The following is a 14,657-nucleotide window of genomic DNA, read 5'->3' on the forward strand; positions in this document are numbered from 1 at the left end:
TTGTGTTTGTAGTATGTATGGTTGTGACTGTATTCCTTCTCCTCAGGCTGGTTTGTTTTTGTGTAATCTGAATAATTGTATTTCAGGCATATTAAAAATCTTCATGAGTTACTGTTTTTGCACGAAAGTATTAATGTGCGAGAACCTAGGAATATTAAGTGAGGTCTTTGAGCTCCATAAGCAATAATAGTTATTTAAAATTTTCCATTTCTATGTTTTATAGTACAGGAAAGTAATTTAGCAAGCTCATTTTTAAAAAGTCCTAAAGAAAACACAAAATTCAGATTTCAGTTTTAAGAAGTTAAAAATGTCAAATATATTGAAGCTTAAAACAATGTTTTAGTAGAATATTTGCAAAATATACACTCTCACTTAGCTGTGGTGACTTTCTTTTTAGTTATCATGACAAGTCTTAAGCACTAGCAGTTAAATTTGTACTTATACTGTGAATTTTTCTGTGGAAATTATGAAACTTACATAGTATTACCACGCTAAATGTGCTTACCCTATCTCTGCAACTGTATGTATACCAGATGATATACATATGGTCTTGTGTGCTTAAACTTCATGGATATCCTCATAAATGACACAGATCCATGTCTCAAGGGGCAGTATTTTATATTTAATTATTTTAAATTTTAAAAATATTTTTATTTTTAATAATAAAGCATTCATAAATATAAAAATATTTTTAATTAAAAAGGGACTGATTTTGGTTGCTTAATTTCCAATTTTTTAAAAAGTTACCTGATTTCCAAAAGAGAAACTATGAGAGTAGTTGTTCACAGGCCTGGTAGGAGTCAATTGTATGGAAATAGACGTAATTGCTTATTTGAATAATTTTTTTTCTATAATGTGGGACTGCATCAAGATAATGACCTAGATGATTAAATTATGCTGGGAGACTAGAATTAACTACCTATTTCAGATGAAAGAGGTACATTGATAAAGATAGTATTATGTGATTCTGTGGATGTATCACATCTCAGGTGGCTTCTGTAGTCAATGGCCTTTGAGAACTTAGGTAATTATAATAATAGGTGGACTTGCTTACTCTTCATGGAGTGGATGAAAGAATCAGCCCTAATGCAGTGTATGAGAAATTAAACCCTTGTGCAAAATCCGCAACTGCACAGACCAAATATGAAAATAAATTGAACTTCCATTTCTGCTTCTGTCAGCAGATTCTCAAAGTGAACAATGTAAGCGATGTAGTATCTCTCCTCCTAGTGTTGATACAATCGTTATAGAATATGACCACCATTGATGCATCTTGCCTATGTAAAATACTGTTTTTTCACATACATTATACTAATGTTCACATACATAACATGTGCACAAAATTAAATTATGATTAGCACATCCAAAACACTGATTAAAGCAATGCCATGACAGAATATGTTACGTTTCTTCTCAATTCACTGTTTATAACCCTAGAAAAATAGACTGGCAGATGAAATAATAACCAAGAATTAGGATTCCCAGAACAGTATGTGACTGCAATCCTACTCAAATGAATGCTATTGCTATAATACCACCTTCACTTACCTTAGGAAGTGTTCCAGAAGAAGGATGAGTATTAAAACCAAGATTATCTGCAAAAGAATCAAATGTAAAATTTGATTTAGAATAGAAAGGTGAGATATTAGTGTAAGAACACAGAATTTTACAGAGGGGACCACCTATCTAGTTTTCAGATCACATTACAGTGTTTCTCTTGGACTATCTTCTTTACTTTTGTCTCATATGCAGCAGACTCTGGTACTTCCAGCCACAAAGACAAAAGTAAATGCAGAGCCTAAATGATTGAAAAGAGAAGGAAAATAATGGTGGAAAAAGCACGTAGTGCTTCAAAAGAATGGAAAAAGTAAAAACTTTGGGGTTAGGCTTGATGATCTTGAGTGTCTTTTCCAACCTAAATGGTTCTATGATTATATTCTATTATTCTATATCCTCACACCATGGCACTGGTATCCAGTTAGAATGACAGAAGGTGGCCCTAGAGAAAGAAAACCAGTTCTGGAAGAGCTGGAAGTTGGACACAGATTAGTGAGATTAGTGAGATGCATCGCTTTTCCCTTTTCAGTCAGGGCAAGATGGAGGACAACGTCTCTTCAGTGTGACATGACATTAAAGAAGAAACAGGATAGAAAGCACACCCCCACTTTTCCTCCTCATCCTCTCCCACATGGTGTCAAGGAATGCCTCACTGACCCCATTTTCAGTGCTGGGAGGAGCCAGTGGCTTGTTCTGCCCTTCTCCCCCAGCATGGGAGTTCACCTGTTGGGTGCATACCTCAATGCACCCAGCCTGAATTCCTGCAGCAGCACTGCTGCAGGGCCTGCTTCAGCTTGGACCACTGGAGCAGTGCTGGGAAGACCACCTTGTTTGTGCTTGTGGTCCAAGTAACACGCACTACCACTTTGAGCAGCAAAGCACATTTCTGATCCAACAATAAATTAAACCCAGCAGTAATTTAGATTTGGTAACCTTAAACTACAGGATCTACCTCCACCATGCACAGTCTGGCAGACATCACCTCATTTGAGAACGTGCAAAATCTGCACCCACCTATATGGCAAGTGGAAAAAATTCACAAAAATTTATCATAATTATCATGTCTTTTAACACATATAAAAATAATAGGAATAACTCACCATTTTCTGAGCCATGTTGTGGACAAGGAATGGTAAGAACTCTTAATAACCCATCTGGTTTGTATGAATAATGCTCAACTAACTAGCAGAAAGAGAGGGGAAGAAAAAAAAAGAAATAATGAGAGAAAAAGATATGAAATTATCAAGATGGTATCATTAAATATATTACGTCTTTAGGAATGTGTGCATATGTACAATAGTCAAAATATATTACAAAAATGACCTCGGAATACAGCAGATCTTTACTGCACATGTTGTTTATTTTATTTCTATTTAGCAGGGGTGCATGTTTCTGAAGTAACCTTGTAGATAGATGTACAACATGATCCAGAAATTGGATTTGTAAGGGTCAGGGCTCTGCTACTAAACATCTTTGTAACTCTAAGCAAATAACTTATTTTTATGTCTCTGAATTCCCACTCCCTCTCTCTCCTCTCTCTTTCTCCTTTTTTTTTTTTCTTCTTCTTTTTAATTTTTGGACATAATTACAGTGCAAGAATTTCCCTAATACGCAATGCTTTCTTTGGACCTCAGAACTACAATGGAATGTACACAGTTAATAAATGTATAGCACCAGAGGTTGTGGCCATTTGTGCTCCCGAATTGTCCTCTCCACATAACTTTCTACAGGTTTGTCACTACTATTTTCCACTTGGGCGTAAAGGAGAAAGTTTGTGAGTGTATGAGTTGCAGACATGTTCACAAAAACTGTAAGACAGCAGAGCTGCTTTTAAATTTCCAGTGACATCAGGAAAGTAGTACATAGGACATTTACAAAAATGCTAAGAATTTATATATGCAAGCAAAGATTCATATTTTAAACCTGTGACTCACTTTATTGATTTTAATAGATTTTTAAGCAAGAGGACATAAGAGATTTCTGCAGGGATTTCAATTCCCTTAGTATTTTCAATTTACACAGTCATTTCACCAGTATTCAGTTTTAGAATCAACTATGACAGAGTCAGCTATGGACTTAATTGCTTAATCTTTACCAGGGTTCAGACATATTATGGTGGTAAATCTCAGCAAGCCATGCTTATCAGACTTGAAGGTAGAGAATTTCAAAGGTAAAGGCTGCATTTTGTGTGCAACATCTTAAACCATCTTCTTTGTGCTTGCTAGAATTCTGTTGGTTGCTGTCATAAAAGACATAACCAAAAGACTAAACCAAGCATGGTTACTTGCATATGCAAACAGACTTTCATTCTAGAGAACTGAATAATTAATCGCAGTTTTGAACTTGGCCAGGCTGCAGCATCACTTTGAAAAATTATCTACACTCACACAGCTTTCCATATTAACAGGTATTTTCTTCATGTACAGTAACCACACAATGTTGGAAACATATGACAAATAACCTGCCAAAACCTGTTGGTTTTAGCCAAAGACTATTGTCACAAGGCAAAATAAAACAATGTTGCCTTGGTCAGTTACATGGAAATGTGATGACAGATATCCCTATGATACAAATTTAACAGACCTGCCACAGGGTGTCAAATCTTTTTCCATCTGGTATGGAGAGCTTTCCTGTCTTATCTCTGTCAATACGATAGTGCAGTACTTTTCCATCATTCAGTAGGCACAGGGCATAGGAACCATTGCTGTCCCTTTCTCGGATACTGTAGAAATAAGAAAGATTTTCAGAGTTACCTTTTACCAGGAATAAACATTCTTTTTCAATCACCCCTTCCTTAAAGCTTTTGAATTAAAAACAAAACAAAATCAGCACTGAAACTTTTGAAAACGTTTTGTTAAGCCTTTCATTTATTTCTTAGTGTAAGTAATTTTCTGATAGATTGCCTAAAGTTTTTTTTTTTTCTTCCAAAAAGGCAACAGACGGAAAAAAAATAAATCAATGATATAAGGCACTTTTAGGCAGCTACAGAACACTGTACACTGCATAAAACACTCTTTGGGCAAACAGACATTTTAAAGCTTCTGCACTACTGGCTTACCTCTCTTGTAACTTTAATTTTTAAAACAAAGAGATGACAGTAAGAACAGAAGATAAAATTCTAAAAGAATGTAATGTGAAAAGGCAAAATTTTTGTGTTTGAAATAGCTTGTTGTGTGGGTGGGAATGTAAAGAAAATAATATATTTCTGTCATCATAAATTCTTATAATTTCAGGAAAGACATTAATGTTTTGTTGCAGATTTCATATAAAATTCATATGAAACTTCACATGGTATTGAAGTGCACATATCTCATCTGAACTTTGCCATGGAGAGATCGCAGAATGTAATATAAAAACTTAGTCTTAAATTCATAGGTAGGATGATTGCCTTCTCCCAGGAGACCTGTGAGTGCCCTCTGAGATGCCTATAAAGCATGACAGAGTTGTTTCATGTGTGCTCAGGGCTAGCTGGCACTGAGACCAAAGTGTTCTGATGACTGGACCCAGAGTAGACAGGAATTTGTTACTAGGTCCATCATAGCTGGTGCAATGTTTCTGAGTTTAGAAAGAAGACCTTTTCTTTCAGCAGAGTTCTCATGCTCACTTAAAACTGACAGTGTGATGGCAATAGTTAGAATAAAATTTTCTGGCTTTGTTTCTTTTATTTTAATGAAAAGCCTGGATTCTGGAGCACTAAAACATTTCATTTTCTGGCATGCACAGAAATCTACTTACTCTCCCTCTAATTTTTGAACACCCTTGAAAAGAAATATAGCAGTAAATTCTTACTAAGGTATTAAGAAGCTTTGCTGGTGCAACACTGGTACCTGCTGTTATAGCTCAGGAGATTGCAGAGCCAAGTATTAAATTATTCTCCTCAGCTGGCCCTCTCAAGGCTGAAGTAAAACTGTTCTGTCTGAATTACTTATGCACCTTTTTCTTTCAAGTAGAGTGATTCTTGTTGCCTAAGATGTGAACAGGACACTGGCTAAAAGAAAAGGGAAGTAGGGTCAGTTTTTTGTTTTCTGAAACCAAAGTAACTTGTGTAAGTCTCTAAAGCAAATTGAAATACATTGTGGTTTTTTCATGGCATGTAGATATTTTCTTAGCATACTGATTTCCTGTGCTGACTGACCAGTGAAGAGCAACAAGCTCTGCTAAAATCAAGAGTGACTTTTACTTTGTCTTCTAACCTGCTCTAAGCAAACAAAGCTGAGAAATATATTTTCAGAATAGAGGGCATTATTTCTAAAACACAAACAAATGGCATTTCATTATAATAAGGCTTCTGTTCAGAATAAAGCACAAATAAGACTATGAAAATGCAGTGGACTGTTTCTTAGTAACAAATATCTCTCATGTTTCACAGGAAGAAATGGAAGCTCCAGTTCTACTGAAACTGGTTCTCATTTGCAAGAGAGGCATTGCAAACATTTCTTGAGAGCACAGGCACCCATGGGAGAGGAGAGAGCTGATTTCTGATGACCATGGCACAGACCCAACCAGCTCTATCACTCTTCGGTGGATAGATGGATTTAGGTGGAGTTCTGGTTTATAAGGTTGTAATTGCATTCCAGAGCCTTTCCTTCCCCTAACCCAACAGCTACACAGCTCTGGAACCATCTGCAGTTCACAGTCATGACACCTTCCATCAGACAGCTCTATCACTGTGTATCCTAGAAACACCTTCATCCTAACACACGATTAATCAGGGTCCAGGGGGAGCCTTGTTCCCTTAGGGTTATGGAGCAGCTGGGTTTTAAACTGTAGTCATCCAACTTCAGCATAAGCTAGACCCCTACAAAAGACAAAATCACTACCTGGATCCCCACAAAACATGAAACCAGCAAATACCATCTTTCCAATTATGTCTGAAAAGCAGAAGTATTGAGTGCATTGAATTGACAGCCTAAGTCTTAGTTTTGGCAAAAAGAACCTTACTGGGTGACATGCCTTGCCCAAAGCCACATTTCACATCATTTTGGTTTCGCAGACTGTGGTAATGGCTGTCTAGGTTAGGCTAAGCCCCTAGAACTGCAGCTGGGTAACAGTATCCCATTCTATGTCAGAAGTTGCTGTAAAAAATAGAATGAAAGGTAAATGCTTTTCAAACTAAAAGGTTGTAAACTGAAACCTTTTTGAATTAAAATAGAAGTTTCACATCTTCTTGATGGTGCTGCCCTGTGTTATCCTTCACATCAGATCTGGGAGCTCTCTCTATATAAGGAACTTTCCTTGTATGAAAAGTAATGGTTTTCAGAATGTTGAAGAAAAAAAGACAAAATTCCAAATGCACTCTGCTTTAAAGTGCTCTGAAATTAAACACAATATTTACTGTTCTTCAACAAAAACTGCTAAAAAAAATATCTTAACTTTAAAATTTTGGAAAGGAAGGAAGCCAGCCGTGAGGTATCACCTGGTCTTCCATTTCACGCTATTGCAGAGAATCACAATGTACAGAAGAAAAACATAAAGAAAATAAACACCTGTAAACAATCAATGCTATCATTTCATCCACTGAGATTAATCAGAAATATGAATAACTTCATTGAGAGCAGATTTGAATGCATAGCTATATTAGAAAATGTCAAGGTATGTGGATTTTTTATGACATACATTTTTAAAGCAGCAGAATAAGGAACGTAGACATTAAAACTGTTACCTGATACAATTCAGAGAATATTTAGGTATTGATTTTCTATTTCATGCAATACATGCTTGAGTATATTTTGTGGTTTGGGGAGTGCAACCCAGATAGTAACCAATAACAATTTGGAGCATTATTACAGACAGTGTAAATAGCTATCCATTCCTTCCTTTGTAATTTTCATTTGGAAGCAAAAAGAGCAATGTCCCAATATTTTCTGTTTCCATCTGAAAACCCAAATCATCCCTCTCTTTCTAAAGAAAAATATCCCTGAGGGTCAAAGAAATAAATTGCTATTACAACATGCCTCATTGACTGTGTAGAAAAAACAGAAGTTGCAGCATTCTGCAGTGGAGAATTATGAAGAAAATAAACAAGTAAAATTCTTGCTTTAGGAATGATGTGACATTATTCTTGCTCCCGAATCCCAAGACATGCTAAATTTTATTCTCAGCATTGCTTTGCCTTCTCAACAATCACAGCTTTGTTGATGCCAGCGATATTGACATTCCCCACTGCTGATGGAGCTCCAGCCATTCCCTGCTTGTCTTGCCCTCATGACCATCTCTCTGGTGATGCTATTAACAACATGGTTACTCATTATCTCTTCAAAGATCTGCTGCACATTGCATATGTTCCAAGTTTGAGGGTAATAAGAAATGAACTTGGTGCCATCTGTACAAGAATTATAGAAAGGGCAAAACGGACTGACTGCTGTCTTCATTTGCATCATTTCTCCTCCCCTGTTCACAAACACATCCAAAGCTGTTTCAGAAATGTCAGAACACCACAGAATTTAGGAGATATCTCAGCTTCACACTATTGCTATCTGCGATGAAACCCAAAAATTCATCTCCTGGTGAGTCTGCTGCACAGTTACAAAATGCTTTTTTGAGAAGGATTGCATCACATTAATCTATATAGTTTTGTTTTTTGGCAGCAAAATACATCAAACCCCTCTGCGGTAAAACTGCACCTGAAATAGGGGATCTTCTTAGTACAACTGTCTCAGTTAGACCACAGTTTTTCTTCACACCTCAGACCCACTCTGCTGTTGAAGCACCCAGTGTGGAACCCATCTTGAGAAGCCACAGCCCTGCCACACTGGGCTGCAAGGGACACCTAACACATACCTAACTGAAGATCAGTAAACTGCTCTCCCAGAGAGTCCCGAGTATCATCCAGGCTGCTGTGGAGAGGAAGACAGCACCTCCAGAAACACAGTTCATTGTCTGTATATTATAATTTATCTTGAAAAATGTTTATGGTCATCTAATCCAAGCAACTGCTTGGCACTTTCAAGAACTTCATCATTAATTAATATTTCTGAATTAAAGTCACATTTAATAGGATTGTTTTCATTTGCTATGATGTCAGCAATGTCCTGTTCGTTCTATGGATACAAACTTAATACTGAGAGAATTATCTAAAGAGTTCTCTACAAGGTCAGAAAGATTACCTAGCTCATTATGTGGTCTGGTAGCAGCAAACTCCTAGAAGAAGGTAGCAACATTAGTGTAAATTAGTATTTACTAGTATAGCACTAGCATTAATGCTACATATACCAGAAACAGAAATTTTTGGTCAGACAAGAAAACTCTTACAGACAACTGCACTTCAAACATTATTATTCTGAAATACTGCTACTAGTATTAACTATTGTGATAGTAAGGGACAGTTAGTTTCCAGTTGTCATGGAATGTCACGATATGGCATATTGCTGTCACTCATTATAACTGTCTAAATTAGATTTGTCCCCTTTAATATTCTCATTATGTGCTGAAGACGCTCTTTTGACACCAAAATAGTTTTCTACTTTCCATTTATAGAACTGATCATATTTTATATGAACTAAATACATCTATGAACAGATGTAAAAAGATTAGATAGATGAAACTTCTAATTTACAATGCCTTCACTCACAATTTCTCTAATATTGATATTTTAAGTTTAACAGTATTTCAGAATATTCTTTATCCTGCTCCAACTTTAGAACTTGTGGTTTTTAACACATGCTTGTATAACTTAAATGGTCATTACTGATGGTAAGATATGACAACCCTTACCACATACCAGATGTGTTTCATATGTGAAACTACAGAGAAAACTGCTGTTTGCTTCTAGCAAAGTTAGAATTTATATTTCAACTCTTCCACGCATGCATACATGAGCTCACATAGATATCAACAATATTATAAATATTTAATGACACATGATTAATCAAAATACTATTACAATATTAATAAAAGTATTGCCAGTATTAATAGATTGATCTATGATCAGCGTTCCCTACCAGGCAAAATGTAATAAACCCCAGAAGTCTTGTCAAGAACCATCGTTCAATATAGAATGTAAAATAGTGTTAGTCAAGTGGGGCTTCAGATATAAAGTTCTCTATTTTCAGTTTCTTTTCAGATAATTTTAGGGATCTTTTACTTCTATTCCATTATAATTTTTTCCTGCAAAGCTCATGACTAGAATAGCAATCTTATATTCTTCACAGAAGAGGTAGAAACTACTTCCCATTTCATGTCATTTTATGACATGGTTTCTGAGTTTGGGGTTGGAAACAAACTCTCTAGCATCCACATACATACTTTACTAACTTTTAAGCCATTAAAAAGACTTTAAAAATAGTTTTGAAAATTCCCTGGTAAAACATCCACATTTAGCTCAGAATTTTTCCTTGGATGCATTGTAGTGTTATTTTTATGGTGATATTCATGATATCTTGAACTGCAGTCAGGAAGCTTTTCTACTATTTCCATATTTAAACCATTAAAAATAATTCTAGATTTGATAATCTTGTATTGCTGCAAAGCAGTGCTAAAGAAATCTATATGTTAGTAGTATTATTACACAGACTGCTGTACTGAATTTTGTTTCAAGGTAAGTAGGTCAGATGGATAGCAAATTTCTGGTATAATGAAGTTTTGGAGACCCTTGTTAAAAATATACAAAAATATTCTAGCCTTCTAATATTTCTTTTTTTCTCCAAAATAAACAATATGTTTTTTGTCACATACAAGTATCCCCTTGTGGACTTGCTAAATAGTCTCAGAACACCCAATCTCTTCAAAAATCTAGCTGCTCTCATTGTTCCCAGGTTCCATTTCCTACCTCAAACACCACAAAAAAAAGCAAACACCTCCTAGAGATTAAATGTTTGAAAGATTTACCTTTCAGTCAGCTATTGGGCTTGATTATCTTGACCAGTGTTAGAAAAATACTGATTCACAGTCACAACTTCAAAACCTTCAATCCAGGGATGTACAGAATATTCTGACAAGCAATGCTGCTGGGTAAATAAAACTATGTCATGCCTGTGCCTGAAATGTAAAACAATGAACCACTCTCACACTGAACAGTTTTGCTGCTCCTGCTTCAGTTAGCCAGAAATGAGTGGTTTATTTCTCAACACTTGCTGAGCAAGCCCATGTTAGGCAACCCACTGCAGAAAGCAGTAAACCCCTCTGAATTAGACAGATCTTCTGTTATTTATGATGAACCTCTAAGTCTATGAGTGTGAGACGTAGATCAGCTCAGGAATGTAAAATAGCAGATTTCAACACATGAACAATACATTATTTCTCTTCTTGCACTGGCTACTGAACAATGGGGTACATGAAGTTCTCTCTCTGTGTCTTCCCTGAGACCATAGGAGCAAATGGCAGCTGAGTGGTTACTATACTCTAAAATGGCCAGATAGGAAGTCTGATAGCAAGAACAACTAATACATGAGAAAACATCCTACAGATGCACAAACAGTCTGATCCTTAATAAGAGGGACCCAAGATCAACACACTAGTAGTTCATATTACTTAAGTTCCAGTGGCACTTCTCATAGTTTAAACAGAGCCTTAAAATTAGCATTTTCTCCTCTATGGGAGAATATGATATCTCCACAATATGAAAGCAGCCACCTGAGTTCCATCAAAACTGTGTAAAATATGGATCCACTGACATAACCAGTCCTGTGGAAGAAGGTCTGAATGCTCCCCCACAACTCACTGAGCATGTCACTGCAAACAGCATCACATATGCCTCCTAGGCCATCTTTAAGGAACACAGGAAAATGCTGGGAAAATTCCAGTCAAAGAAGTAGGAATTCTTAAAGAAGATTAAAAAGATACCAGTGTTCATAATAGAGGCTGAAAATGTCAAGTCTCTTAAAAATTTTACTCCCTTACTCCAAAACCTATCCCTGTTGTTAGAGAATTTCTAAGTAATGGATCCTTTTATTTGAAGAAAAGCTAGTTTACTTCCCCTAGTCCCCCCTCCCTGCCTTGTCCCAAAAAGAAGTACTTTGGCCACAGAGAACCCAACATGTGCCTGATGCAAACTGGAAATGCTGCCAGTTTTAATATATGATCAGCATCATGACTCAGCTGATACAAAGGTGGTTTGGTAAAGGTGTTAAAACAGAAAGCAAAAAAGCAATATATTTTAGGTGTAAAATTGTCATTAAAAGAAAAGATTGCTTTTTGTTCCAACTACTAGACCTTGTGTCTAAAAAGTAGCAGAAGAAACCAGCAAACTCACAGGGCAAGAAAAAGGAAAGGCTGTGTGGTGATGCTGGGCTGGTAATTGCTAACAACAAATAGTTCATCAAATCCTATAAACTCTTTCTCAGGGGAAAGAAAGATATGGATCCACAAATTTTTTGTAACTTTTGTAACAGGTTTTTTTTTACTACAAGTATAACAAAATCAGTAACAAGTTTATTAGAATGTTTTTTCACATGTGGCATCAAAGGCAACTGGGTAAATGCCCCTCTGGATGTGACCCCCATCAATAGGTAACATGAGGCTGAAAATAGGCATGGATGGCTACTTGGGTGAGAGTGGCTATGAAACAAAAAGAATTCAAGAACCAAGGGAAGAAAAGAGAGTTCAAGAAATGAGATGTCACTGCAGTCAAAGTGTTTGTGCTTAAGACCTCACAGGAATTCACTCTACTGGGAATAGGATTTAAAGGAGTTACTGGTCCCTGTCAACTAAGGCTGGAACATGGAAATACGCGAGGGTTGCACTCATGTCGGCAACTAGTATGGCACAATTACAGAAAATCAGTGAAGTGAAAGAGTTGGTACTGAAGAAGCATATCCTTCCTGTACTTGTTTGTGCGGTTTCACTCTGCACTACCTCTAAAAAAGCCAAAGAAGGCCGAGTGCTAAAGAAAACTATATAGATAGGTAATGAAATTTCCCTCAGAAATTATACAGCTCTAAGTGATCCTTACTTGGCCATGACTCTTAAACCTAATTTTTTCTCCTCATATAAATATTTTATGGGTGGTGGGGTGGGAGCAACAAGAGACACCTCTGTTAAAACACCAATATTTTTCAAATGAGGACTCTCAAAAAAAAAACAAACCCTGTCTCTAGTCCTCACAAAATGATGATTGTCAGTCACTATCCCCTAATGACACATATTTGCTCAGAAAATATAAGATCATTAGGCTGGGTAAATTCAAAGGGTAAGCAGCAGACACAAAATAGTGCTGTCATTCTATTGCTTAACTACAAAAAAAGCTCTACCCCTGTCCCTTGGAGACTTGACAGATAGAGATCCCAACAGCTGCTAATATGGGTAGTATGTCTCTAATTGTACCAGTTTAATAAGCCTGTGTATTGGGTGCAGGTGGTCAGGCTTTGACAGTCAGGCTGCAAAGGCCAGGGGATGCTATGGCCTGTCCAGGACTGGATCCAGAAAGCCCTAGCAGACACCCTGCAGGTGTTCCAGGCTTTTGTTACAGTTTTCCATCTCTAGTTAAGTGAAGGACTTGCTTAGGGCAGGAAGCTTCATGTTGTGTAAATTGTGCTGAACTAGGTGCCCTCACTGTGGATGAGCCACATTTTAGGGCACAGTCTCATTTGTGATTTATTCAAAAGAGTGTACAGTAACTCTGAAGGCAAGCAGCAATACCACAGAAAAATAAACTCACAGAAATTTTCCATTGCTTCTTGACCCAATGAGGATACGGTGTTCTGACTCCTCCCGAGAGATCCTCCCATGGAACCATGGCATCTTCTCATGGGCTGTAGTGGCAATCAGCTTCTCTAGCTGAGGCTTCTGACTAATGATAGCTTGTTCAAGAGCATGCCCCTAGAGAACAGTGAAAACAGAGTGAAACAGTCAAACTATCTTCTGCAATAATAAGATGACAGGTAGACTCACAGTCTTTTGGGACTTTGGCTTTGGGACATCCAAAATCTGCATATATTTGTTGTGTGTGAAGGCATGGTTGCCGTAAAAATTTTAAACCAGAAACTAACATATGGTAATCTGAACATCAGACACAAAACCACTTTCTTTAAAGTTCTTTTAAACGTTCTCCCTTTACCTCTAAGAAAAAGAAGGAAAATTAACCATGGATAAAAGAAGCATAAATAAAACCATGGATATATCAGTATTTAAACTTAAAATAAAGTAATATTATTATGCTAATGAGACAGAGCTAAATAGAGTTAGTGTCAGTCTGAGATTTCAAACATACCTCAAAATTACATATCCTGTGGCAGTGTACAAAAATAAACTCAATGTGCTTTGCACTGTTGCAGCATGTCTGTGTCAAAGACATCAATGCAAATTTTCCCAGACAGAACAGTCCCCATTATAGAGTAGCTTATTTCGAGTAATATTAACTTAGACATTTCTAACCTTGTCTACTACCTACCACTTCTAAATTGGGCCCAGAATCTGAGGGCAACCCCCACTGGTTTCACCAGCGTTTAACCAGAGTTCATCAACTTCCCTCTAGATTGAGTTCAGACTCATCTGAAAAGACACTGTAAACCTCAGCAGTTACAGAAAATGTTGTATAAGTTTTGGGCTTTCCCAGTTTGGGGGTTGCTCCACATATTTTAAAGAACTGAATTCATAGGGTTACTTGCTAGCACTGAAAGGGATTAGAAACCTAATGTAACTTCCTGAGTTCATAAAGGTAACTCATGTCATCTCAAGGTGAAATAATATTCCTTTTGCAGCCTCCCACACTGGTTTTTCCATGCTAAGACTGGCTTCTTCATAGTCATTCTCAGGAAAAAAAATTCAACATCTTGTCCTCCACATGGAAAATTCCTGCTTGATCCCTGCAGCACTGAAGATGTATAGGCAGTGCTCTGCAGTGTAGAAACTGTTCTGTCGCAGGAACAATTTCTGTTTTGGACATAAACTAAATTAGCATCAGAGAAATAAGGCCAACTAAGAGACTAGGATGTAAAACAAGTCATCATGTCACCATGCCTCCTTGCATATCAATGCATAAATAAACAGAATTAAAACCAATGAGACAAACCATTTCTGTATCTTGTTCATTACAAGTACTAATCTTTGGTCCAAATCTGATGACATACATTAGTGCAGAGGTAGATAAGATTGTGCTAGCCCAGGACATTGTAGAAATTCTAAGGATTTAAATTTCAGGGTAACTACACATTGCCAAGTTACTG

At 36.8% G+C, this 14,657-nt stretch overlaps 1 protein-coding gene across 2 annotated transcripts in view; it reads right to left on the reverse strand.

Moving 5' to 3' along the window:
- The window catches only part of SYK (spleen associated tyrosine kinase), a 50,104-nt gene that overhangs the window by 17,326 nt on the left and 18,121 nt on the right, over positions 1-14,657 (reverse strand). For both annotated transcript variants that reach the window (XM_086869387.1, XM_086869386.1), the window contains 4 exons: positions 13,151-13,311; positions 4,141-4,279; positions 2,658-2,739; positions 1,549-1,595 (listed from right to left, as the gene is read on the reverse strand). In XM_086869387.1, the coding sequence (XP_086725513.1) occupies positions 1,549-1,595; positions 2,658-2,739; positions 4,141-4,279; positions 13,151-13,311 (429 nt within the window). The remainder of the gene's footprint in view (positions 1-1,548; positions 1,596-2,657; positions 2,740-4,140; positions 4,280-13,150; positions 13,312-14,657) is intronic.

This window comes from Cyanistes caeruleus, chromosome Z, assembly GCF_971803275.1.
Source record: "Cyanistes caeruleus chromosome Z, bCyaCae1.hap1.1, whole genome shotgun sequence".
In the NCBI taxonomy this organism is placed as follows: Eukaryota; Metazoa; Chordata; class Aves; order Passeriformes; family Paridae; genus Cyanistes; species Cyanistes caeruleus.